The sequence below is a fragment of the Triticum aestivum genome, chromosome 3D (genome assembly GCF_018294505.1).
Source record: "Triticum aestivum cultivar Chinese Spring chromosome 3D, IWGSC CS RefSeq v2.1, whole genome shotgun sequence".
NCBI classification, from domain to species: Eukaryota; Viridiplantae; Streptophyta; class Magnoliopsida; order Poales; family Poaceae; genus Triticum; species Triticum aestivum.
The window spans coordinates 50,926,285-50,952,552 of NC_057802.1; the positions used below are offsets into that span (position 1 = coordinate 50,926,285).

General features: G+C 45.1%; 1 protein-coding gene across 1 annotated transcript; it reads right to left on the bottom strand.

Moving 5' to 3' along the window:
* Nucleotides 1-1,680: 1,680 nt before the first annotated feature.
* On the bottom strand, nt 1,681-6,403 carry LOC123077327 (uncharacterized). The gene is made up of 2 exons (XM_044499587.1): nt 5,703-6,403; nt 1,681-2,303 (listed from the first exon to the last, which is right to left on the bottom strand). The coding sequence occupies exons 1-2, from the start codon at nt 6,054-6,056 to the stop codon at nt 2,145-2,147; spliced, it is 513 nt and encodes a 170-aa protein (XP_044355522.1). The 5' UTR covers nt 6,057-6,403; the 3' UTR covers nt 1,681-2,144.
* Between the last annotated feature and the right edge of the window lie 19,865 nt (nt 6,404-26,268).

The window sequence follows — 26,268 nt, forward strand, 5'->3', positions numbered from 1 at the left end:
GTCACCGAGCTGAACGTGTGCTGAACTCGGAGGTGCCGTGCGTTCGTTACTTGGATCGGTCGGATCGTGAAGACGTACGACTACATCAACCGCGTTCTCATAACGCTTCCGCTTACGGTCTACGAGGATACGTAGACGACACTCTCCCCTCTCGTTGCTATGCATCACCATGATCTTGCGTGTGCGTAGGAAAATTTTGAAATTACTGCGTTCCCCAACATGAGCTAACAGATATTAGCCAACATTTTCATAGGCCCTTATCCCAACAAGCTTACATGCAGTTCATTCAGGTCCAAGAACTTATCAATAACAGCGTGACCTCTGAAGATTATGACAAATGGGTATACACATGGGCCTCTCCTCGTTACTCCTCAATGAAGATGTACAAAAATCTCATGGGTGCAAGTACAACACATCCCATGCATCTTCACTGGGGGATTTCATGCAGGTTGAGACATAAGATCTTTTGCTGGTTACTACTTCAGGATAGGCTTAATACCAGGAACCTATTGGAGAGAAAGAGCATGTATCTTCAGGATTACAATTGTGCCCTATGTGTAGAAGGCACGGAAGAAACACTGATTCACCTTTTCTGGAACTGCCCTCCTGCACTTCTCCCTCGTAAGCCACAGAGGCATTTCAGCATATGATGAGATTCTAATCACCTTGGAACTTCTACCCAAAAAAATCGCTCTAGATATTATCATTATGGGGTGCTGGGGTATATGATCTGTTAGAAATGACAAAAATATCCCGATAAGCTGCACCACACTTGGGAACATGGAAAGATTATCTAAAAGAAGGACTTTGGGCAGCACAAATCAGGGCAAAGCAAAGAAAAGCAGAGAAGATTAGTATCTGGGCAGAACAATATCTGTAATTTAATTATGGGATTGTTTCCTCGAACCGGCATTGGTTGACTTTGTTATTTTTCTTTCCTTTTGTATGTAAGTATTTATTATGAATGAAAATACCGCATAACCATTGTTCTACGGTTTCGGCTAAAAAAACATCATCTATCAACTCTTTATTCCACCTTGCATTTGGAGTATCAATGAGCTCCGACACAAACTGGGGTGGGTTGGCCACATGAGAAACAAGCGGCCGCATCAATCCTATTCATGGTATCCAGCTTTCATTCCAAACTTCAGTGGTAATTCCATTACTACTACGCTTGATAATTCCTTGCTTCATTATATCCCTGCGTTCCAACTATAGACCGCCAAACCTGTGATGGATGATTACCAACCTGGGCTTCTAGGATGGAGTAGTCTGGAAAGTAAACCGTTTTTAAAATTTCATGCGCTTATATTGTCTAGTACGGGCTTGCTAAAACTCAGTCAACTAAGATTTAAACCAAGTCTCAGTCGACCTTGCAACATTTTATCCCATCGTTTACAACATTTTTTCTACCGGTTGCAACATCACAAATTTTTCTGCCGGTTGCAACATCCGTCTTGCTGGTTGTAGCATGTCATCCCTCGTCGATTGTAGCACGTGATCTCCTTCATTGACGATTATAGCATTTTAGTTAGAACGGTTGTAGCATTTGTTGTCATACTGTCGCAACATTTTTGGTCACCGCTCGTAGCATCCAGCCGTGCCGCTCGTAGCAAAATAACGATTGAGTTCTAGACACACCCTTCCCAGTATCCTCCATGCCTGCCTGGCAAGAACAGCTAGAATAGAGATTTCAAAATCTCTAAAGCCCAAGTCTCCCAGGGGGCGAAAGTCCCACAGGCTACAAGTCATTTATGCAGCGAAATTACACAAGACGTGTACATCCATCCATGACACACATCTACGACTCTGACCAACGACAACGAAAGCATCTAAAACACTACTAGCCGAGCAAGTGGGATCGGCAACAATTCCATGGATCCACTAGACTAGCCGCTCCTCTCCCGCCATAATACAGGCAGCAGCAGGAGCCAGCGAAACTTGCTCCACAACAGACATCTAAACAAACTGTACAACGCATGGAGAGAACCGCTCCCGGTTCCACCAGGGAACCAGTGCCATGGCCACAGAAGAAACACAGAGGTGTGCTCCCTCCCTGTGGATCGTCACCGGCTCACCGCCATTCCTTTACCCCTTCCCTTGGATGGCGGGGTAGAACAGTGTTCCGGTCCGGCGGCCATATGCTAGCATGGATTCGACGAGGAACCGGCGAAAGGAGCGGGCTGGTGCGACGGCCATCGGACCCTCTCTGGGGGGCAGGGCGCAGGCGCGGGATGCGCGATGAACGTCGGCACGTCCTGTCCTGGCATCAGGACGGATACGCCTTTGGAATACACGGGCATCTGCAAAGCCACATATGAACGAAGTAATCAGTAACAATGTGTATGTGCTGAACTCACCGCATCCCATGCGAGTATGCGACAATGCTAACATGAGATGCCTTGATGCAGTCAGAAATAGGGATGTCATAAGTTCATGATCAGTTGTATTTCCAAAAAAATAAATTATGTGCTGGTAAAGAGAGAAAACAGAATATCAACATAAAAAAACGCGAATAAGCCCAACCAATGTAAAATTAACACAAATAATGATAAATCACCTGTTGTATGGTATGTCTATTCAGGCAAACAAGTTCCACAAATGGCACAAGAGAACAGAAGATGAGTTTGAGTTATCAATGCCAGGTCTACCAGAAGTCTGCTCTAGCATATTGCTATTGCTTAAGAGTCACTAACTGATTCTGAAAACCCAAGTCCAGAGAATTCACATATGCACAGTACAAGAGCAGCAGCTACAACACAGCCTAATCACTGAAGTAAAAAGTTAACAAAAACAAAATAATAACATTTGAATTTCCTACATCCAACATAATATATAAGAAAGAGAAATTTGGAACCCATAAAATCATTGTCAGCAGCAATGAGTGAAATTTGGAACCCACAAAGTCCTTGGAGGAGCACCCAACTACACAGTTATTCATGTAAGCAAGTTATCTTTATAAGAAAGATAAGGTTGGTTACTTGTATTAGGGGCAAGCATATTTGATATAAGGGCTGGCACATCTTTTGGTTGGATTAAGCAGAAAAAACATGACCCACTTCTACAGTCTTGTTCCCCCTGCCCCTGAGGTGTGGCTGCCATCCAGCCATCAAGACACCTTTGCCACTTGGTTCCAAGGGTCATCCCAAGCAGGTCCTAGAGCAAGTATTCCTTTGTCATGCACTAGGTACATGACATCCACTTACGCTATGCAACTTGAATAATGCAAGAGCTGATCACAAGATAATCTGGAACTGGGTGGAAACTGGAACCCATACTATGCAAGGGGTGATCAGGAATTTATCTGAACCTGGATGGAAGCTGGGAATGATGGTCCAGATTCAGTAACAGTCATGTTGATTTGTCATCGAGAAATGAACTATATATAATAGCTGGATGACAACCTTCCTCACAGACAATGGAACAAAGCTCAATTACCATAAACCTAAGCTGTTCTTGACAAACACATTATAAAAAATATGAAAAAGGCCTTCATATGACATTTTAAAACTGCCAATATTGAATCTTGTTGTGGGTTATACTTGCCATGTTACACGCCTATGCAGGGTCGGTAACAGGTGATATACCGTTTCGTTTTTCTATATCACTACCGGAAAGGTGATTTGGCAGATTTTAGAAAGACTACAGAAAAATAATGAATTTAATTTTGGTGGCGCTCAATCAACCTTGTTATCTTTTATAATCTCTTCCAACATAGTTACCCAATACTCCTCCAATCAACATTTCAAACTTGTAACATACACATCCTAGCATGCATGAAGTGTTCTTCATGAATACTCCTAGCAGACAAGATCTAGTCGAGCCATTCACTTTATGGGACGAATTGCCAACTTTGAGAACCTAATTTCTTTACATTTATTGTTCTTGGCCACCATTTGACTACCAAAAACAGATGTACATCCAATTTTATTTTATTTTCACAAAGTACCTGCATATTTAGCAGGCACAGCGTCTATAGTACAGTTGGGCCAAATGCTTTGTATTTGTTCTCAAATGATTTCAGTCCACACTCCACACCACTCCTTCCTAACAACACTAACTGATAGCACACCATTAAATAAGTACGCAAACAACTCGTCCACCTGAGTACTGAAGCCGTCAACACCTCCCTCAATCTGTCGGTGAACAGCAAACAGGCGGCACGACTAAGGGTATGCTGGGTATGCGCACCAGCGGGAGCGACAGAAAAGCACGTAATCATGCAGCAGGGGGTTGAACCGCATGAGCATGGCTGCGAGCAGCTCATGGTAGTGGCGACGGCGCGCAAACAAGAGACAGCCGCCTAAGTTTATGTGAAGCCTAGCATCAAAGCTTCTAAAGTTCAAGTTCTTAGACAGGGACACCATTTATACTTGTACTTCAACACTCCTCCCGTGTCTAATTAACTGACCACTCTTGATTTCCATGATGGGGCGCACTACATCTCGAAGTAAATTGTGCTGCTGGTCCATCTTAGTAGCAGGAGGTTTCCACACTTCACAGTGAGCAAACAATGGTGACCACATCATCTGGGACCGGTAGGCTGTGGCTCTCGAGGTTTGGATGGAGAACCAATATTGCAAGCTAGAATGTGATTTAGACCTTGCTGTGAGGTGCAGACAGCGGTGGGCCTGTCTGCTCCACACTGTCTGCCAAATCCCCCTCTCAATTCCATAACCCATGATCTTAAATAGCGACCCCCCTTGTCTTCTACTACTACTACATATCACACCATACAAAATGGACAAGAATGTTGCTACAAGCCATATGAAGGTGCCAACTGAACTTAACCACAAGACAGAACACAAAAGGATAGAAATGAATTACGCACATCAGGAAGATCCACCTGCGTAATCAATCCTAACTCAACTTTCCTGAACAAACACCATATGGCCACTTAGCACAAAGCGACCCAAATAATGACGAATGATTAACTGCTGAGACAACAGCAGCTGATAGGGCTAATCAGTAATCTGACAGGAGAAATCGATGTGGCTAACGGCTTAACAGAGACTTGTGGGGTTGAACTAGTAGGACACCCCGACCAAGCTAATTAAATGAGTTGTGGCTTAACAGAGACTTGTGGGGTTGAGCTAGTATTAGGACACATCCCGACCAAGATAATTAATGAGTTGTTTCCGAGTTTGGACGAACGTAACATCAGTTCCACTATAGTAAATGGGATACGCTGCTATGAACTATCACTGACGAAGATGAGCTGTGATCAAGTGATGAACCACATCAGCAAGATCTGGTTTGGAGCTGCAGATCAAAATGTGCTCCTTTGTCATGTGATGTGTGTGTATGGTAACATAATTTACCGCATCCAATTCCTTCTAGAGCCACCTACAAAAACCGGGGCAGGATATCGGCAATCCCAGAGCTTTCTTTTGTCCATTCCTGCTTGGGCTGCATCCTCCTCGGATGCCTCCCTCCTGGCCCTAGCCATGGCCACTGCATCATGGCAGAGTCGAGTGTAGTGGAGGAATGGGGGAGGGGCGAAATGATGCGCAATCTGGGTCCGTCTCGAGTGCACAGACACACACGCACGCACGGTGACCAGTAAAAGCGAGGTCCTAGTACTATGCGATGCGGAAAGGGGAAAAGGGCGACCGACGGAATCATGAAAAGGCGGGAGGACGCAGGCGCGAATGGGGAACGGGGCGGCGGCGGAGCGTGCGGGAGTAGCAGTGCGGTGGTACCTCGGGGGACGTGCATCCGGCGTCGAGCTTCCTGGCGGCCTCGAGATCCGCGCCGGGGGGTCCGCGTCCGCCGCGGCGGCCGCGGCGGAGGAAGCGGAGGAGGAGCCCTCTTGGTCCACGGGGCGGCGAGGGCTCCGGCGGGCCCATGGGCGGGGCGCGGAGGAAGTGCTCGAGCACGGCCATGGCGAGGAACATGGAGACGAGCATGGCCGTGGCGACGAAGCCGAAGGAGACGGCGCTGACGCCGCCGTCCAGCTGCCGCCACCGCATCTCCTCCTGCTCCTGCGCCCCCGCCCCGGCCCCCGCCCCTGGCCACCATGCGGCCGCCGGGGCCATCGCCGGGCCGCCCGCCATGGCGCGCGCGCGCGCGCAAACTGGCCCGGTTAATCACTCCCCACCGCCAGCGCCAACACCGCCCGCCCCCAGTAGGCTGTGGCTCTGTCCGTCTCACGACGCGCGCGGCGCCATTGCTGCTGCTGCCGCTGCTGGGCTTCTCGTGTCTGTGTGAATCGAGTGGCGTGTCACGAGTCACGAGTGAGTAGTGAGAGTGGAGTAAAGAGCTCCAGGAAAGAAGGAAGGAGGGGAGTACGGCTGACGCGATCCTTTTTGTGGTGCGAGACGAGGCGAGGCGAGGCTTGGGCCGAGAAGGTTTTGATCTACTCTAGGTGCGGGTGCCACTCCCGAGAGCCTCCATCAAGCACCGCGCAGTCAACAGATCAAGCGGGGCGTTGCGATTTGTACGAGGTCGGATCTGATGATGCCAGCGTTATGGGTTTGGTTGCCTACGTTAGGTCCAATCAGACCCGTGCGATGCAACTTTAGTTTGTTTGGCAATCCATGTTCATTGTTTGGTTTGTATAGTATATGAATCTTAAAGCATAGGTCTACTGATTGAATCGGCCCTTTCTGCTTAGTCGGCCTCGGACAATATGTAGGGGAGGGGACGCGACGCCAAGTTCATGGGAGCAGGGAGATGGTGCGTGCTCACGCACGTTCCAAAAAAAAGCGGTGGGAGAAATTAGGTCACCTCCCGTCTAATCGGTTGCCCTGTATAGCCATCCTCGAATAACAACACAGACTATCCGTCCAATCCCCCCTTCGAGTTCTTCGTCGCGCGGATCATCACCAGCGAGCAGGCAAACGGCACGTCTTCTCCGGCTGGCGGCAGACGTCGGCAGCGATTTGTTTTCCCTCCTCTTCTCTGACCCGTTCTGCACCTCCACCCTGTTGCACCAATGGTTTATAAGTTCGATCAATCCCTCCTCTCTAGTCGTTCTAGATAGATCTGTGAGCATGTGATAGGAGTAGATTTATGAGTACGTGGTAGCATTGTAAACTGCCAATCTATGAGAATGTAATGTAGTGGTAGCTAGTGGTGATGGATTGGTAGCATGCTAGGTGTTGCTTGTATGCTTTGATGATGTTCATGTTGTTTTCCATGTCGGGAAGGATGATATTATGGTATTACTAGGTTGTGAATCAAATCATGTGTAGTAGTTTGCAAGTATGTAGGTGTGGTAGTGTGTTGAACTCCATGGCATGCTATGAGCTTGAAGATCAGTCATAGGGTGGTGTGTTGAACTTTATGATCCATGTGTACTATGCTTACTATTCACGTGCATTGGTCTTTCTTAATATCCTTGTGTAGTGTGTTTCACTAGTCCTGATGTTAACGCTTGTAGGACACGAGCACGCAAGAGTTTAGTCGGGTCATTGTCTTGTTCGGGAGCCAATTATCGCCGTCCTATGTTGAGGACTCCTAGCCTATGACCTAGGAGCAGGTGCTTCCAGATTCAGATGTATTCGAGGGGTCTGCTAGACCTCTAGCATATGTGTTGGATGTGCCTAATTCCGTTGTTGTTGCTGCACACAAGGAAGCCATCAAGGCTGGAAAGGCAAAGATGGTTGGGAGAGGAAACTCGATGAAATGTCAGTCTTTCCTGTTCATCTTCGTGCTTAACAAGATGTGTGAGATTATAGCCAGTGGGGGTGATGACTAACAAGGGCTTCAAGGAGGTGCATTTGAACTATGTTGATAAGCATGTGTTTGAGGTTTGTGGCCAAGAGGTCACCTCGACCCAAGTCAACAACCACTTCAGGAAGTGGAGAGCCAGATGGATCCAAGAGTCCAAGCTCAGATACCTTAGCGGCACACAATGGTATCAGGACACCTATAGCCAATCACAACGCAGAGTTCCTCAACACTCCCGTCTAGAACTACTCGCAGATGCATCAGATCTTCTCCTTTGGGCTGGCTACCGGTAAGCATGCCATGGGCTCTAGTGAGCCGCTCGGTTCGCCTATGCTTGACTATCCAGGTACCCAGGAGTCAAAGATCGTTGTCCCTGATGGTCCTAATGAGGGTGTTAATCACGTTCCTGTACTTGATAGGAAGAGGGTTGCTTGATGGAGAAGGTGATGAGCGTCGTCAGCAACATGACTAACGCTGCCAAGGAGGTGGCAACCACCATTAGGGAGAGCAAGCCGGTTGACGTCCACCCTAACCTGTACAACATCGTCAAGGTAACTTTAGTCTAGATGCTTTGATGACTGCTCTTAGCCACCTGCTGGACAACAGAGCCCAGGGTGTTGGGTTCATTGCCATAACAGACACTCATAGGGTGCTCTGGCTTAGGACCTGGTTGGGCAAGCACTATTACTACTCCCTCCATTCCCTTATACAAGGCCACTTCGTTTTTCATGTCAAACTTTGACTTATAATTTTGTCAACAAAATGTGGATTATATGTCATAAAATATTGAAGGAAATATGCCCTAGAGGCAATAATAAAGTTGTTATTTATATTTCCTTATATCATGATAAATGTTTATTATTCATGCTAGAATTGTATTAACCAGAAACTTAGTACATGTGGGAATACATAGACAAACAGAGTGTCACTAGTATGCCTCTACTTGACTAGCTCGTTGAATCAAAGATGGTTATGTTTCCTAGCCATAGACATGAGTTGTCATTTGATTAATGGGATCACATCATTAGAGAATGATGTGATTGACTTGACCCATTCCGTTAGCTTAGGATTCGATTGTTTAGTATATTGCTATTGCTTTCTTCATGACTTATACATGTTCCTATGACTATGAGATTATGCAACTCCCGAATACCGGAGGAACACTTTGTGTGCTACCAAACGTCACAACGTAACTGGGTGATTATGAAGGTGCTCTACAGGTGTCTCCGATGGTACTTGTTGAGTTGGCATAGATCGAGATTAGGATTTGTCACTCCGATTGTCGGAGAGGTATCTTTGGGCCCTCTCGGTAATGCACATCACTATAAGCCTTGCAAGCAATGCAACTAATGAGTTAGTTGCGGGATGATGTATTACGGAACGAGTAAAGAGACTTGCCGGTAACGAGATTGAACTAGGTATTGAGATACCGACGATCGAATCTCGGGCAAGTAACATACCGATGACAAAGGGAACAACGTATGTTGTTATGCGGTTTGACCAATAAAGATCTTCGTAGAATATGTGGGAGCCAATATGAGCATCCAGGCTCCGCTATTGGTTATTGACCGGAGACGTGTCTCGGTCATGTCTACATAGTTCTCGAACCCGTAGGGTCCGCACGCTTAACGTTCGGTATTATGAGTTTATGTATTTTGATGAACCGAAGGTAGTTCGGAGTCCCGGATATGATCACAGACATGACGAGGAGTCTCGAAATAGTTGAGACATAAAGATGGATATATTGGATGACTATGTTTGGACTTCGGAAGGGTTCCGGGCAAGTTCGGACAAATACCGGAGTACCGGGGGGTTACTGGAACACCCCGGGGAGTGTAATTGGCCTATTGGGCCTTAGTGGAGAAGAGGAGGGCGGCCAGGGCAGGCCGCGCGCCCCTCCCCCTCTAGTCCGAATTGGACAAGGAGGGGGGGCGCCCCCCTTTCCTTCCCCCTCTCTCCTCCTTCCCTCTCTCCTACTCCTACTCTTGGAAGGGTTGGGGTCCTACTCCCGGTGGGAGTAGGACTCCCCTTGGGGCGCGCCTAGGAGGCCCCCCCCTCCTCCACTCCTTTATATACGGGGGAGGGGGGCACCCCATAGACACACAAGTTGATTAGTTGATCTTTTAGCCGTGTGTGGTGCCCCCTTCCACCATAATCCACCTCGGTCATATCATAGCGGTGCTTAGGCGAAGCCCTGCGTCGGTAGCATCATCATCACTGTCATCACGCCGTCATGCTGACGGAACTCTCCCTCGAAGCTCTGCTGGATCGTGAGTTCGTGGGACGTCACCGAGCTGAACATGTGCTGAACTCGGAGGTGTCGTGCGTTCGGTACTTGGATCGGTCGGATCGTGAAGACGTACGACTACATCAACCGCGTTGTCATAACGCTTCCCCTTACGGTCTACGAGGGTACGTGGATGACACTCTGATACGTCCATTTTGCATCATGCTTTTATATCGATATTTATTGCATTATGGGTTGTTATTATACATTATGTCACAATACTTATGTCTATTCTCTCTTATTTTACAAGGTTTACATGAAGAGGGAGAATGCCGGCAGCTGGAATTCTGGGCTGGAAAAGGAGTAAATATTATAGACCTATTCTGCACAACTCCAAAAGTCCTGAAACTCCACGAAAGTTATTTTCAGAATATATAAAAAATATTGAGCGGAAGAAATACTAGAGTGTTGGGGATCGTAGCAGAAATTTAAAATTTTCTACGCATCACCAATATCAATCTATGGAGTCATCTAGCAACGAGAGAGAGGAGTGCATCTACATACCCTTGTAGATCGCGAGCGGAAGCGTTCAAGAGAACGGGGATGATGGAGTCGTACTCGTCGTGATCCAAATCACCGATGATCCTAGCGCCGAACGGACGGCACCTCCGCGTTCAACACACGTACGGAGCAAGCGACGTCTCCTCCTTCTTGATCCAGCAAGGGGGAAGGAGAGGTTGATGGAGATCCAGCAGCACGACGGCGTGGTGGTGGAAGTAGCGGGATTCCAGCAGGGCTTCGCCAAGCTCAGCGGGAGGAGGGAGATGTGTCACGGGAGGGAGAGGGAGGCGCCAGGGCTTAGGGTGCGGCTGCCCTCCCTCCCCCCACTATTTATAGGGGTCCTGGGGGGGCGCCGCCCCCCTGGAGATCCCATCTGTGGGGGCGGGCCAAGGGGGGGAACTTGCCCCCCAAGCCAAGTGGGGCGCCCCCTCACCCCCAGGGTTTCCAACCCTAGGCGCAGGGGAGGCCCATGGGGGGCGCACCAGCCCACCAGGGGCTGGTTCCCTTCCCACTTCAGCCCATGGGGCCCTCCGGGATAGGTGGCCCCACCCGGTGGACCCCCGGGACCCTTCCGGTGGTCCCGGTACAATACCGGTGACCCCCGAAACTTTCCCGGTGGCCGAAGTTGGACTTCCTATATACAAATCTTTACCTCCGGACCATTCCGGAACTCCTCGTGATATTCGGGATCTCATCCGGGACTCTGAACAACTTTCGGGTTACCGTATACTAATATCTCTACAACCCTAGCGTCACCGAACCTTAAGTGTGTAGACCCTACGGGTTCGGGAGACATGCAGACATGACCGAGACGACTCTCCGGTCAATAACCAACAGCGGGATCTGGATACCCATGCTGGCTCCCACATGTTCCTCGATGATCTCATCGGATGAACCACGATGTCGAGGATTCAAGTAATCCCGTATACAATTCCCTTTGTCAATCGGTACTTTACTTGCCCGAGATTCGATCGTTGGTATCCCAATACCTCGTTCAATCTCGTTACCGGCAAGTCACTTTACTCGTTCCGTAATGCATGATCCCGTGACTAACTACTTAGTCACATTGAGCTCATTATGATGATGCAATACCGAGTGGGCCCAGAGATACCTCTCCGTCATACGGAGTGACAAATCCCAGTCTCGATCTGTGCCAACCCAACAGACACTTTCGGAGATACCTGTAGTGCACCTTTATAGCCACCCAGTTACGTTGTGACGTTTGGTACACCCAAAGTATTCCTACGGTATCCGGGAGTTGCACAATCTCATGGTCTAAGGAAATGATACTTGACATTATAAAAGCTTTAGCAAACGAACTACACGATCTAGTGCTATGCTTAGGATTGGGTCTTGTCCATCACATCATTCTCCCAATGATGTGATCCCGTTATCAATGACATCCAATGTCCATGGTCAGGAAACCGTAACCATCTATTGATCAACGAGCTAGTTAACTAGAGGCTCACTAGGGACATGTTATGGTCTATGTGTTCACACATGTATTACGATTTCCGGATAACACAATTATAGCATGAACAATAGACAATTATCGTGAACAAGGAAATATAATAATAACCATTTTATTATTGCCTGTAGGGCATATTTCCAACAGTCTCCCACTTGCACTAGAGTCAATAATCTAGTTACATTTTGATGAATCGTACACCCATAGCGTTCTGGTGTTGATCATGTTTCGCTCGTGGAAGAGGTTTAGTCAACGGATCTGCGACATTCAAATCCGTATGCACTTTACAAATATCTATGTCTCCATTTTGAACATTTTCGCGAATGGAGTTGAAGCGACGCTTGATGTGCCTAGTCTTCTTGTGAAACCTGGGCTCCTTGGCAAGGGCAATCGCTCCAGTGTTGTCACAGAAGAGAGTCATCGGCCCCGATGCATTGGGAATAACTCCTAGGTCGGCAATGAACTCCTTCATCCAGATAGCTTCATGTGCTGCCTCCGAGGCTGCCATGTACTCCGCTTCACATGTAGATTCCGCCCCGATGCTTTGCTTGCAACTGCACCAGCTGACTGCCCCACCATTCAAAATATACACGTATCCGGTTTGTGACTTAGACTCATCCAGATCTGTGTCGAAGCTAGCATCGACGTAACCCTTTACGACGAGCTCTTCGTCACCTCCATAAACGAGAAACATATCCTTAGTCCTTTTCAGGTACTTCAGGATATTCTTGACCGCTGTCCAGTGTTCCATGCCGGGATTACTTTGGTACCTTCCTACCAAACTTACGGCAAGGTTTACATCAGGTCTGGTACACAGCATGGCATACATAATAGACCCTATGGCCGAGGCATAGGGGATGACACTCATCTTTTCTCTATCTTCTGCCGTGGTCGGGCATTGAGCCATGCTCAATCTCACACCTTGCAATACAGGCAAGAACCCCTTCTTGGACTGATCCATATTGAACTTCTTCAATATCTTGTCAAGGTATGTGCATTGTGAAAGACCTATGAGGCGTCTCGATCTATCTCTATAGATCTTGATGCCTAATATGTAAGCAGCTTCTCCATGGTCCTTCATTGAAAAACACTTATTCAAGTAGGCCTTTATACTTTCCAAGAATTCTATATCATTTCCCATCAATAGTATGTCATCCACATATAATATGAGAAATGCTACAGAGCTCCCACTCACTTTCTTGTAAACACAGGCTTCTCCATAAGTCTGCGTAAACCCAAACGCTTTGATCATCTCATCAAAGCGAATGTTCCAACTCCGAGATGCCTGCACCAGCCCATAGATTGAGCGCTGGAGCTTGCATACTTTGTTAGCATTCTTAGGATCGACAAAACCTTCCGGCTGCATCATATACAATTCTTCCTTAAGGAAGCCGTTAAGGAATGCCGTTTTGACGTCCATTTGCCATATTTCATAATCATAGAATGCGGCAATTGCTAACATGATTCGGACGGACTTCAGCTTCGCTACGGGTGAGAAGGTCTCATCGTAGTCAACACCTTGAACTTGTCGATAACCCTTAGCGACAAGTCGAGCTTTATAGATGGTAACATTTCCATCCGCGTCCGTCTTCTTCTTAAAGATCCATTTATTTTCTATCGCTCGCCGATCATCGGGCAAGTCTGTCAAAGTCCATACTTTGTTTTCATACATGGATCCTATCTCGGATTGCATGGCTTCAAGCCATTTGTTGGAATCTGGACCCGCCATTGCTTCTTCATAGTTCGAAGGTTCACCGTTGTCCAACAACATGATTTCCAGAACAGGGTTGCCGTACCACTCTGGTGCGGAATGTGTCCTTGTGGACCTACGATGTTCAGTGGCAACTTGATCATGATCGTCATCATTAACCTCCTCTCTAGTCGGTGTAGGCACCACATAAACATTTTCTTGTGCTGTGCTACTTTCTGGTTCGAGAGGGGTCATCTCATCAAGTTCCACTTTCCTCCCACTTACTTCTTTCGAGAGAAACTCTTTCTCCAGAAAGGACCCATTCTTGGCAACGAAGATCTTGCCTTCGGATCTGAGGTAGAAGGTATACCCAATGGTTTCCTTAGGGTATCCTATGAAGACGCATTTTTCCGACTTGGGTTCGAGCTTTTCAGGTTGAAGTTTCTTGACATAAGCATCGCATCCCCAAACTTTAAGAAACGACAGCTTAGGTTTCTTTCCAAACCATAATTCATACGGTGTCGTCTCAACGGATTTAGACGAAGCCCTATTTAAAGTGAATGCGGCAGTCTCTAAAGCATAACCCCCGAATGATAGCGGTAGATCGGTAAGAGACATCATAGATCGCACCATATCCAATAGAGTACGATTACAACGTTCGGACACACCATTACGCTAAGGTGTTCCAGGCGGCGTGAGTTGTGAAACAATTCCACATTTCCTTAAGTGTGTGCCAAATTCGTGACTCAAATATTCCCCTCCACGATCTGATCGTAAGAACTTTATTTTCCTGTCACGTTGATTCTCAACCTCACTCTGAAATTCCTTGAACTTTTCAAAGGTCTCAGACTTGTGTTTCATTAAGTAGACATACCCATATCTACTCAAGTCATCAGTGAGGGTGAGAACATAACGATAGCCCCCGCGAGCCTCAACGCTCATTGGACCGCACACATCAGTATGTATGATTTCCAATAAGTTGGTTGCTCGCTCCATTGTTCCGGAGAACGGAGTCTTGGTCATTTTGCCCATGAGGCATGGTTCGCACGTGTCAAATGATTCATAATCAAGAGACTCCAAAAGTCCATCTGCATGGAGTTTCTTCATGCGTTTGACACCAATGTGACCAAGGCGGCAGTGCCACAAGTATGTGGGACTATCATTATCAACCTTACATTTCTTAGCATTCACACTATGAATATGTGTAACATCACTTTCGAGATTCATCAAGAATAAACCATTGACCAGCGGGGCATGACCATAAAACATATCTCTCATATAAATGGAACAACCATTATTCTCGGATATAAATGAGTAGCCATCTCGCATTAAACGAGATCCAGATACAATGTTCATGCTCAAAGCTGGCACTAAATAACAATTATTGAGGTTTAAAACTAATACCGTAGGTAAATGTAGAGGTAGCGTGCCGACGGTGATCACATCGACCTTGGAACCATTCCCGACGCGCATCGTCACCTCGTCCTTCGCCAGTCTCCGCTTATTCCGCAGCTCCTGCTTTGAGTTAAAAATATGAGCAACCGCACCGGTATCGAATACCCAGGAGCTACTACGAGCGCTGGTTAGGTACACATCAATAACATGTATATCACATATACCTTTGGTATTGCCGGCCTTCTTATCCGCTAAGTACTTGGGGCAGTTCCGCTTCCAGTGACCGTTTCCCTTGCAATAAAAGCACTCAGTCTCAGGCTTAGGTCCATTCTTTGTCTTCTTCCCGGCAACTGGCTTACCGGGCGCGGCAACTCCTTTGCCATCCTTCTTGAAGTTCCTCTTACCCTTGCCTTTCTTGAACTTAGTGGTTTTATTCACCATCAACACTTGATGTTCCTTCTTGATTTCCACCTCCGCTGATTTCAGCATTGAATATACCTCAGGGATGGTCTTTTCCATCCCCTGCATATTGAAGTTCATCACAAAGCTCTTGTAGCTAGGTGGGAGCGACTGAAGGATTCTGTCAACGACCGCGTCATCCGGGAGATTAAGTCCCAGCTGAGACAAGCGGTTGTGCAACCCAGACATTTTGAGTATGTGTTCGCTGACGGAACTATTCTCCTCCATCTTACAACTGTAGAACTTGTCGGAGACTTCATATCTCTCGACCCGGGCATGAGCTTGGAAAACCATTTTCAGCTCTTGGAACATCTCATATGCTCCGTGCTGCTCAAAACGCTTTTGGAGCCCCGGTTCTAAGCTGTAAAGCATGCCACACTGAACCAGGGAGTAATCATCAACACGTGTTTGCCAGGCGTTCATAACGTCTGGGTGTGCTGGGACGGGTGCTTCACCTAGCGGTGCTTCAAGGACATATGCTTTCTTGGCAGCTATGAGGATGATCCTCAAGTTCCGGACCCAGTCCGTATAGTTGCTACCATCGTCTTTCAGCTTGGTTTTCTCTAGGAACGCGTTGAAGTTGAGGTTGACATTAGCGTGGGCCATTTGATCTACAAGACATATTGTAAAGATTTTAGACTAAGTTCATGATAATTAAGTTCATCTAATCAAATTATTTAATGAACTCCCACTCAGACAGACATCCCTCTAGTCATCTAAGTGATACATGATCCGAGTCAACTAGGCCGTGTCTGATCATCACGTGAGACGGACTAGTCATCATCGGTGAACATCTCCATGTTGATCGTATCTTCCATACGACTCATGTTCGACCTTTCGGTCTCTTGTGTTCCGAGGCCATGTCTGTACATGCTAGGCTCGTCAAGTCAACCTAAGTGTTTTGCATGTGTAAATCTGTCTTACACCCGTTGCATGTGAACGTTGGAATCTATCACACCCGATCATCACGTGGTGCTTCGAAACAACGAACTTTCGCAACGGCGCATAGTTAGGGGGAACACTTTCTTGAAATTATTATAAGGGATCATCTTATTTACTACCGTCGTTCTAAGCAAATAAGATGTAAAACATGATAAACATCACATGCAATCAAATAGTGACATGATATGGCCAATATCATTTTGCTCCTTTTGATCTCTATCTTCGGGGCGCCATGTTCATCATCGTCACCGGCATGACACCATGATCTCCATCATTGTGTCTTCATGAAGTTGTCACGCCAACGATTACTTCTACTTCTATGGCTAACGTGTTTAGCAACAAAGTAAAGTAATTTACATGGCGTTATTCAATGACACGCAGGTCATAAAAAAAATAGAGACAACTCCTATGGCTCCTGCCGGTTGTCATACTCATCGACATGCAAGTCGTGATTCCTATTACAAGAACATGATCAATCTCATACATCACATATATCATTCATCACATCTTCTGGCCATATCACATCACAAGGCATATGCTGCAAAAACAAGTTAGACGTCCTCTAATTGTTGTTGCATGTTTTTTTACGTGGCTTCTATAGGTTTCTAGCAAGAACGTTTCTTACCTACGTAAAACCACAACGTGATATGCCAATTACTATTTACCCTTCATAAGGACCCTTTTCATCGAATCCGATCCAACTAAAGTGGGAGAGACAGACACCCGCTAGCCACCTTATGCAACTAGTGCATGTCAGTCGGTGGAACCTGTCTCACTTAAGCGTACATGTAAGGTCGGTCCGGGCCGCTTCATCCCACGATGCCGCCGAATCAAGATAAGACTAGTAGCGGCAAGTAAATTGACACGATCTACGCCCACAACAATCTTGTGTTCTACTCGTGCATAGTAACTACGCATAAACCTAGCTCATGATGCCACTGTTGGGGATCGTAGCAGAAATTTAAAATTTTCTACGCATCACCAAGATCAATCTATGGAGTCATCTAGCAACGAGAGAGAGGAGTGCATCTACATACCCTTGTAGATCGCGAGCGGAAGCGTTCAAGAGAACGGGGATGATGGAGTCGTACTCGTCGTGATCTAAATCACCGATGATCCTAGCGCCGAACGGACGGCACCTCCGCGTTCAACACACGTACGGAGCAGCGACGTCTCCTCCTTCTTGATCCAGCAAGGGGGAAGGAGAGGTTGATGGAGATCCAGCAGCACGATGGCGTGGTGGTGGAAGTAGCAGGATTCCAGCAGGGCTTCGCCAAGCTCAGCGGGAGGAGGGAGATGTGTCACGGGAGGGAGAGGGAGGCGCCGGGGCTTAGGGTGCGGCTGCCCTCCCTCCCCCCCACTATTTATTGGGGTCCTGGGGGGGCGCCGGCCCCCTGGAGATCCCATCTGTGGGGGAGCGGCGGCCAAGGGGGGGGGAACTTGCCCCCAAGCCAAGTGGGGCGCCCCCCCACCCCCAGGGTTTCCAACCCTAGGCGCAGGGGAGGCCCATGGGGGGCGCACCAGCCCACCAGGGGCTGGTTCCCTTCCCACTTCAGCCCATGGGGCCCTCCGGGATAGGTGGCCCCACCCGGTGGACCCCCGGGACCCTTCCGGTGGTCCCGGTACAATACCGGTGACCCCCGAAACTTTCCCGGTGGCCGAAGTTGGACTTCCTATATACAAATCTTTACCTCCGGACCATTCCGGAACTCCTCGTGATATTCGGGATCTCATTCGGGACTCTGAACAACTTTCGGGTTACCGCATACTAATATCTCTACAACCCTAGCGTCACCGAACCTTAAGTGTGTAGACCCTACGGGTTCGGGAGACATGCAGACATGACCGAGACGACTCTCCGGTCAATAACCAACAGCGGGATCTGGATACCCATGTTGGCTCCCACTTGTTCCTCGATGATCTCATCGGATGAACCACGATGTCGAGGATTCAAGTAATCCCGTATACAATTCCCTTTGTCAATCGGTACTTTACTTGCCCGAGATTCGATCGTTGGTATCCCAATTCCTCGTTCAATCTCGTTACCGGCAAGTCACTTTACTCGTTCCGTAATGCATGATCCCGTGACTAACTACTTAGTCACATTGAGCTCATTATGATGATGCAATACCGAGTGGGCCCAGAGATACATCTTCGTCATACGGAGTGACAAATCCCAGTCTCGATCTGTGCCAACCCAACAGACACTTTCGGAGATACCTGTAGTGCACCTTTATAGCCACCCAGTTACGTTGTGACGTTTGGTACACCCAAAGTATTCCTACGGTATCCAGGAGTTGCACAATCTCATGGTCTAAGGAAATGATACTTGACATTATAAAAGCTTTAGCAAACGAACTACACGATCTAGTGCTATGCTTAGGATTGGGTCTTGTCCATCACATCATTCTCCCAATGATGTGATCTCGTTATCAATGACATCCAATGTCCATGGTCAGGAAACCGTAACCATCTATTGATCAACGAGCTAGTTAACTAGAGGCTCACTAGGGACATGTTATGGTCTATGTGTTCACACATGTATTACGATTTCCGGATAACACAATTATAGCATGAACAATAGACAATTATCATGAACAAGGAAATATAATAATAACCATTTTATTATTGCCTCTAGGGCATATTTCCAACATAGAGGGGGGCCACCCACCAGGCACGAGGGTGGGGGGCGCGCCCTACCCCCCTGGGCGCGCCCCCTGCCTCGTGTGCCCCCTGGTGGCCCTCCGGTGGCCATCTTCTGCTATATCAAGTCTTTCATCCGAAGAAAAATCATAAGAAAGCTTTCGGGACGAGACTCCGCCGCCACGAGGCGGAACCTTGGCGGAACCAATCTAGGGCTTTGGCGGAGCTGTTCTGCCGGGGACACTTCCCTCCGGGAGGGGGAAATCATCGCCATCGTCATCACCAACGCTCCTCTCATCGGGAGGGGGGCAATCTCCATCAACATCTTCACCAGCACCATCTCCTCTCAAACCCTGGTTCATCTCTTGTATCCAATCTTTGTCCCAAAGCCTCAGATTGGTACCTGTGGGTTGCTAGTAGTGTTGATTACTCCTTGTAGTTGATGCTAGTTGGTTTATTTGGTGGAAGATCATATGTCCAGATCCTTTATGCATATTAATACCCCTCTGATTATGAACATGAATATGCTTTGTGAGTAGTTACGTTTGTTCCTGAGGACATGGGAGAAGTCTTGCTATTAGTAGTCATGTGAATTTGATATTCATTCAATATTTTGATGAGATGTATGTTTTCTCTCCTCTAGTGGTGTCATGTGAACGTCGACTACATGACACTTACCATTATTTGGTCCTAGAGGAAGGCATTGGGAAGTAATAAGTAGATGATGGGTTGCTAGAGTGACAGAAGCTTAAACCCTAGTTTATGCGTTGCTTCGTAAGGGGCTGATTTGGATCCATATGTTTCATGCTATGGTTAGGTTTACCTTAATACTTCTTTTGTAGTTGCGGATGCTTGCAATAGGAGTTAATCATAAGTGGGATGCTTTTCCAAGTAAGGAAAGCACCCAAGCACCGGTCCACCCACATATCAAATTATCAAAGTACCGAACGCGAATCATATGAACGTGATGAAAACTAGCTTGACGATAATTCCCATGTGTCCTCGGGAGCGCTTTTCTCTATATAAGAGTTTGTCCAGGCTTGTCCTTTGCTACAAAAAGGATTGGGCCACCTTGCTGCACTTTATTTAGTTTTTTTACTTTTTGCTCTTTACAAATTATCTTATCACAAAACTATCTGTTACCTATAATTTCAGTGCTTGCAGAGAATACCTTGCTGAAAACCGCTTATCATTTCCTTCTGCTCCTCGTTGGGTTCGACACTCTTACTTATCGAAAGGACTACGATAGATCCCCTGTACTAGTGGGTCATCAAGACTCTTTTCTGGCGCCGTTGCCGGGGAGTGAAGCGCCTTTGGTAGGTGGAATTTGGTAAGGAAAAATTTATATAGTGTGCTGAAATTTACTGTCACTTGTTACTATGGAAAGTAATCCTCTGAGGGGCTTGTTCGGGGTATCTTCACCCCGACCAGTAGAGCAAAGAGTTGCTCCTCAACCTACTGAACCTACTGAAAATGAAAATGTCTACTTTGAAATTCCTTCGGGTATGATAAAAAACTGCTAGCTAATCCTTTTACAGGAGACGGAACATTACATCCTGATGAGCACCTAATCTATGTGGATGAAGTTTGTGGATTATTTAAGCTTGCAGGTATGCCCGATGAAGTTATCAAGAAGAAGGTCTTCCCTTTATATTTGAAGGGAGATGCATTGACATGGTATAGGCTATGTGATGATATGGGATCATGGAACTACAAGCGATTGAAATTGGAATTTCATCAGAAGTTTTATCCTATGCATCTTGTTCATCGTGATCGTAATTATATATATAATTTCTGGCCTCGCAAAGGATAAAACATCGCTCAAGCTTGGGGGAGGCTTAAGTCAATGTTATATCCATGCCCCAACCATGAGCTCTCAAGATAAATGATTATTCAAAAATTTTATGCTCGGCTTTCTGACAACAATCGCACCATGCTCGATACTTCTTGTACTGGCTCTTTTATGATGAAGACTATTGAATTCAAATGGGATTTATTGGAAAGAATTAAATGCAACTATGAAGAATGGGACCTCAATGAAGGTAAGGAGTCAGGTATAACACCTAAGTTTGATTGTGTTAAATCTTTTATGGATACCGATGTTTTCCGTAAATTTAACACTAAATATGGACTTGACTCTGAGATAGTAGCTTCTTTTTGTGAATCTTTTGCTGCTCACGTTGATCTCCCTAAGGAGAAGTGGTTTAAATATCATCCTCCCATAGAAGTAAAAGTAGTTGCACCTATTAAAGTTGAAGAAAAGACTATCACTTATAATGATCCTATTGTTCCTACTGCTTATGTTGAGAAACCACCTTTCCCTGTTAGAATAAAGGATCATGCTAAAGCTTCAACTGTGGTTCGTAAAAGCAATATTAGAACCTATACACCTCCGGAGCAAGTTAAAGTTGAACCTAATATTGCTATTGTTAAAGATCTATTGGCTGATAATATTTATGGGCATGTTATTTATTTCTGTGATGAAACTGCTAGAATTGCTAAACCTTGTGCTAAAGATAAACATAGACCTGTGGTAGGCATGCCTGTTATTTCTGTTAAAATAGGAGATCATTGTTATCATGGCTTATGTGATATGGGTGCTAGTGCTAGTGCAATACCTATTGACTTATACAAAGAAATTATGCATGATATTGCACCCGCTGAGTTAGAAGAAATTGATGTGACAATTAAGCTTGCCAATAGAGATACTATATCACCAATTGGAATTGTTAGAGATGTTGAAGTCTTGTGTGGGAAAACTAAATATCCTACTGATTTTCTTGTTCTTGGTTCCCCACGAGATAGTTTGTGTCCCATTATATTTGGTAGACCCTTCTTAAACACTGTTAATGCTAAGATAGACTACAAAAAGGATGTTGTTACTATTGGTTTGGGTGATATGTCTCATGAGTTTAACTTTTCTAAATTTCGTAGACAACACCGTGAAGAGGAATTGCCTAATAAAGATGAAATTATTGGTCTTGCTTCTATTGCCGTGCCTCCTAGCGATCCTTTAGAACAATATTTGCTAGACCATGAAAATGATATGTTTATGAATGAAAGAAGGGAAATAGATGAAGTATTCTTTAAACAAGGACCCATTTTGAAACACAATTTGCCTGTTGAAGTCCTAGGGGATCCTCCTCCACCCAAGGGTGATCCCGTGTTTGAGCTTAAACCATTGCCTGATACTCTTAAATATGCTTATCTTGATGAAAAGAAGATATATCCTGTTATTATTAGTGCTAAGCTTTCAGACAAGGAAGAAGAAAAATTATTGAAAACTCTGAAGAAGCACCGTGCTGCTATTGGATATACTCTTGATGATCTCAAGGGCATTAGTCCCACTCTATGTCAACACAAAATAAATTTGGAGAAAGACGTCAAACCAGTTATTGATCATCAACGACGATTAAATCCTAAGATGAAAGAAGTGGTAAGAAAGGAAATACTAAAGCTCCATGAGGCAGGTATAATTTATCCCGTTGCTGATAGCCAGTGGGTAAGTCCTGTCCATTGTGTCCCTAAGAAGGGAGGTATTACTGTCGTTCCTAATGATAAAGATGAATTGATTCCGCAAAGAATTATTACAGGTTATAGGATGGTAATTGACTTCCGTAAATTAAATAAGGCTACTAAAAAGGATCATTACCCCTTACCTTTTATTGATCAAATGCTAGAAAGATTATCCAAGCATACACAATTTTGCTTTCTAGATGGTTATTCTGGTTTCTCTCAAATACCTGTGTCAGCTGATGATCAAGCTAAGACCACTTTTACTTGCCCTTTCGGTACTTTTGCTTATAGACGTATGCCTTTTGGTTTATGTAATGCACCTGCTACCTTTCAAAGATGCATGATGGCTATATTCTCTGACTTTTGTGAAAAGATTTGTGAGGTTTTCATGGACGGTTTCTCCGTTTATGGATCCTCTTTTGATGATTGCTTGAGCAACCTTGATCGAGTTTTGCAGAGATATGAAGAAACTAATCTTGTCTTGAATTGGGAAAAGTGTCACTTTATGGTTAATGAAGGTATTGTCTTGGGGCATAAAATTTTTGAAAGAGATATTGAAGTTGATAAAGCTAAAGTTGATGCTATTGAAAAGATGCCATGTCCCAAGGATATCAAAGGTATAAGAAGTTTCCTTGGTCATGCTGGTTTTTATAGGAAGTTCATTAAGGACTTCTCAAAAATTTCTCGGCCTCTGACTAATCTCTTACAAAAAGATATACCATTTGTCTTTGATGATGATTGTATAGAAGCATTTGAAATACTTAAGAAAGCATTGATTTATGCACCTATTGTTCAGCCACCTGATTGGAATCTACCCTTTGAAATTATGTGTGATGCTAGTGATTATGCTGTAGGAGCTGTTCTAGGGAAAAGAGTTGATAAGAAATTAAATGTTATTCAATATGCTAGTAAAACTCTAGACAGTGCTCAGAGAAATTATGCTACTACTGAAAAAGAATTCTTAGCAGTTGTATTTGCTTGTGATAAGTTCAGACCTTATATTGTTGATTCTAAAGTAACTATTCACACCGATCATGCTGCTATTAAATATCTTATGGAAAAGAAAGATGCTAAACCTAGACTTATTAGATGGGTTCTCTTGCTACAAGAATTTGATTTGATATTATTGATAGAAAGGGAGCTGAGAACCCCGTTGCAGACAACTTGTCTAGGTTAGAAAATGTTCTCGATGACCCACTACCTATTGATGATAGCTTTCCTGATGAACAATTAAATGTCATAAATGCTTCTCGTACTGCTCCATGGTATGCTGATTATGCTAATTACATTGTTGCTAAATTCATACCACCTAGTTTCACATACCAGCAAAAGAAAAAGTTTTTCTATGATTTGAGACATTGCTTTTGGGATGACCCACATCTTTATAAAGAAGGAGTAGATGGTGTTATTAGGCGTTGTGTACCTGAGCATGAACAGGAACAAATCCTACGCAAGTGTCACTCCGAGGCTTATGGAGGACACCATGCTGGAGATAGAACTGCACATAAGGTATTGCAATCCGGTTTTTATTGGCCTACTCTCTTCAAGGATGCCCGTAAGTTTGTCTTATCTTGTGCTGAATGTCAAAGAATTGGTAATACTAGTAGACGTCAAGAAATGCCTATGAATTGCTCACTTGTTATTGAACCATTTGATGTTTGGGGCTTTGATTATATGGGACCGTTTCCTGCCTCTAATGGGTATACTCATATTTTAGTTGCTGTTGATTACGTTACTAAGTGGGTAGAAGCTATTCCAACTAGTAGTGCTGATCATAACACCTCTATTAAGATGCTTAAAGAAGTTATTTTTCTGAGGTTTGGAGTCCCTAGATATTTAATGACTGATGGTGGTTCACATTTTATTCATGGTGCCTTCCGTAAAATGCTTGCCAAGTATGATGTTAATCATAGAATTGCATCTCCTTATCACCCACAGTCTAGTGGTCAAGTAGAATTAAGTAATAGAGAACTCAAATTAATTTTTCAAAAGACTATTAATAGATCTAGAAAGAATTGGTCCAAGAAACTTGATGATGCATTATGGGCATATAGAACTGCATATGAAAATCCTATGGGTATGTCTTCGTATAAAATGGTTTATGGAAAAGCATGTCACTTACCTCTCGAACTAGAACATAAGGCATATTGGTCCATTAAAGAGCTCAACTATGATTTCAAACTTGCCGGTGAGAAGAGGTTATTTGACATTAGCTCACTTGATGAATGGAGAACCCAAGCCTATGAGAATGCCAAACTGTTTAAAGAAAAAGTTATAAGATGGCATGACAAAAGAATACAAAAGCATGAGTTTAATGTAGGTGATTATGTATTATTATACAATTCTCGTTTAAGATTTTTTGCAGGAAAACTTCTCTCTAAATGGGAAGGTCCTTACGTTATCGAGGAGGTCTATCGTTCCGGTGCCATAAAAATCAACAACTTCGAAGGCACAAATCCGAAGGTGGTGAACGGTCAAAGAATCAAACATTATATCTCAGGTAACCCTATAAATGTTGAAACCAATGTTATTGAAACCGTAACCCCGGAGGAATACATAAGGGACACTTTCCAGAACGTTTCAGACTCCGAAAAGGAATAGGTATGTGGTACGGTAAGTAAACTGACTCCAAAACAGTTCTAATGGCAATTTTTCTCCGTTTGGAATATTTAGAAAAATAGAAAAATAAGAAGCAGTCCGGGAAGGACACGAGGGCTCCACGAGGGTGGAGGGCGGCCCCCTGCCTCGTGGGCACCTCGTGCGCTCTCCGGACTCCGTTTTCTTGCACGATACGTATTTTGGTCGGTAAAAATTCATTATATAATCTCCCAAAGGTTTTGACCACCGTATCACGCAATTATCCTCTGTTCTTGTTTCGAGCTGTTCTGTCGCAAATTAGAGCAAGATGTGATCTCAGGATTCTGACGGAGAGAGCTATGTCTCACACTTCACCGCTGACCCCAAGACCTATGGAGATCTATCTCCTTGTGGTCGAACTACGGATGAGGAGGAGGATGCTCATTTGATGAAGATCAAAGATTCAAGTTCAGAGGAGGAAGATGTCCCTCTACCTGAACCTTGGGATATGCACGTGAAGTTTAAGAAGTCTAGTCTCCCTAAGAGGGCTAAACTATCTAATACCTGATCTATTCCTTCTCGTTTTCGGCAGAAAAGCAAAGGAGATTTATGCGACAAGATCTTGAAGCTGGAATCGGAGGTCGATGATTTAAAGGAGGAAATTGCTCTTCTCAATTACAACATGAAGAAGCTGAAAGCACAATTGTCATCATCACCACCATCTTCTTCACCAGCAAAGGAGACATAATCATATGGGTATGGGCACTCCCCTTGGCAACTACCAAGCTTGGGGGAGGTGCCCCGGTATCGTATCACCATCACACTCCTATCTTTACTGTTTTTCTTAGTTCGATCCTTTTAGTAATATCTTGATCTAGTAAAATAAAGTTTTCGGTATGATTTAGTTTTGAGTTTTGCTTTATGATCCCTTTATGTAATCGAGTCCGTGAGCTATATAATAAAGATTAGTGTTGAGTCAAGGGCTTGATTATTTTGCTATGATCTTGAGGGAATAAAAGAAAAAGAAAGAATAAAAAGAAACAAAGAGATCATATTGATCTTGGGAGTAATGACTTCACATAGAAAGAGTATGAAGATTAAAGGTTGTTGAGAGTT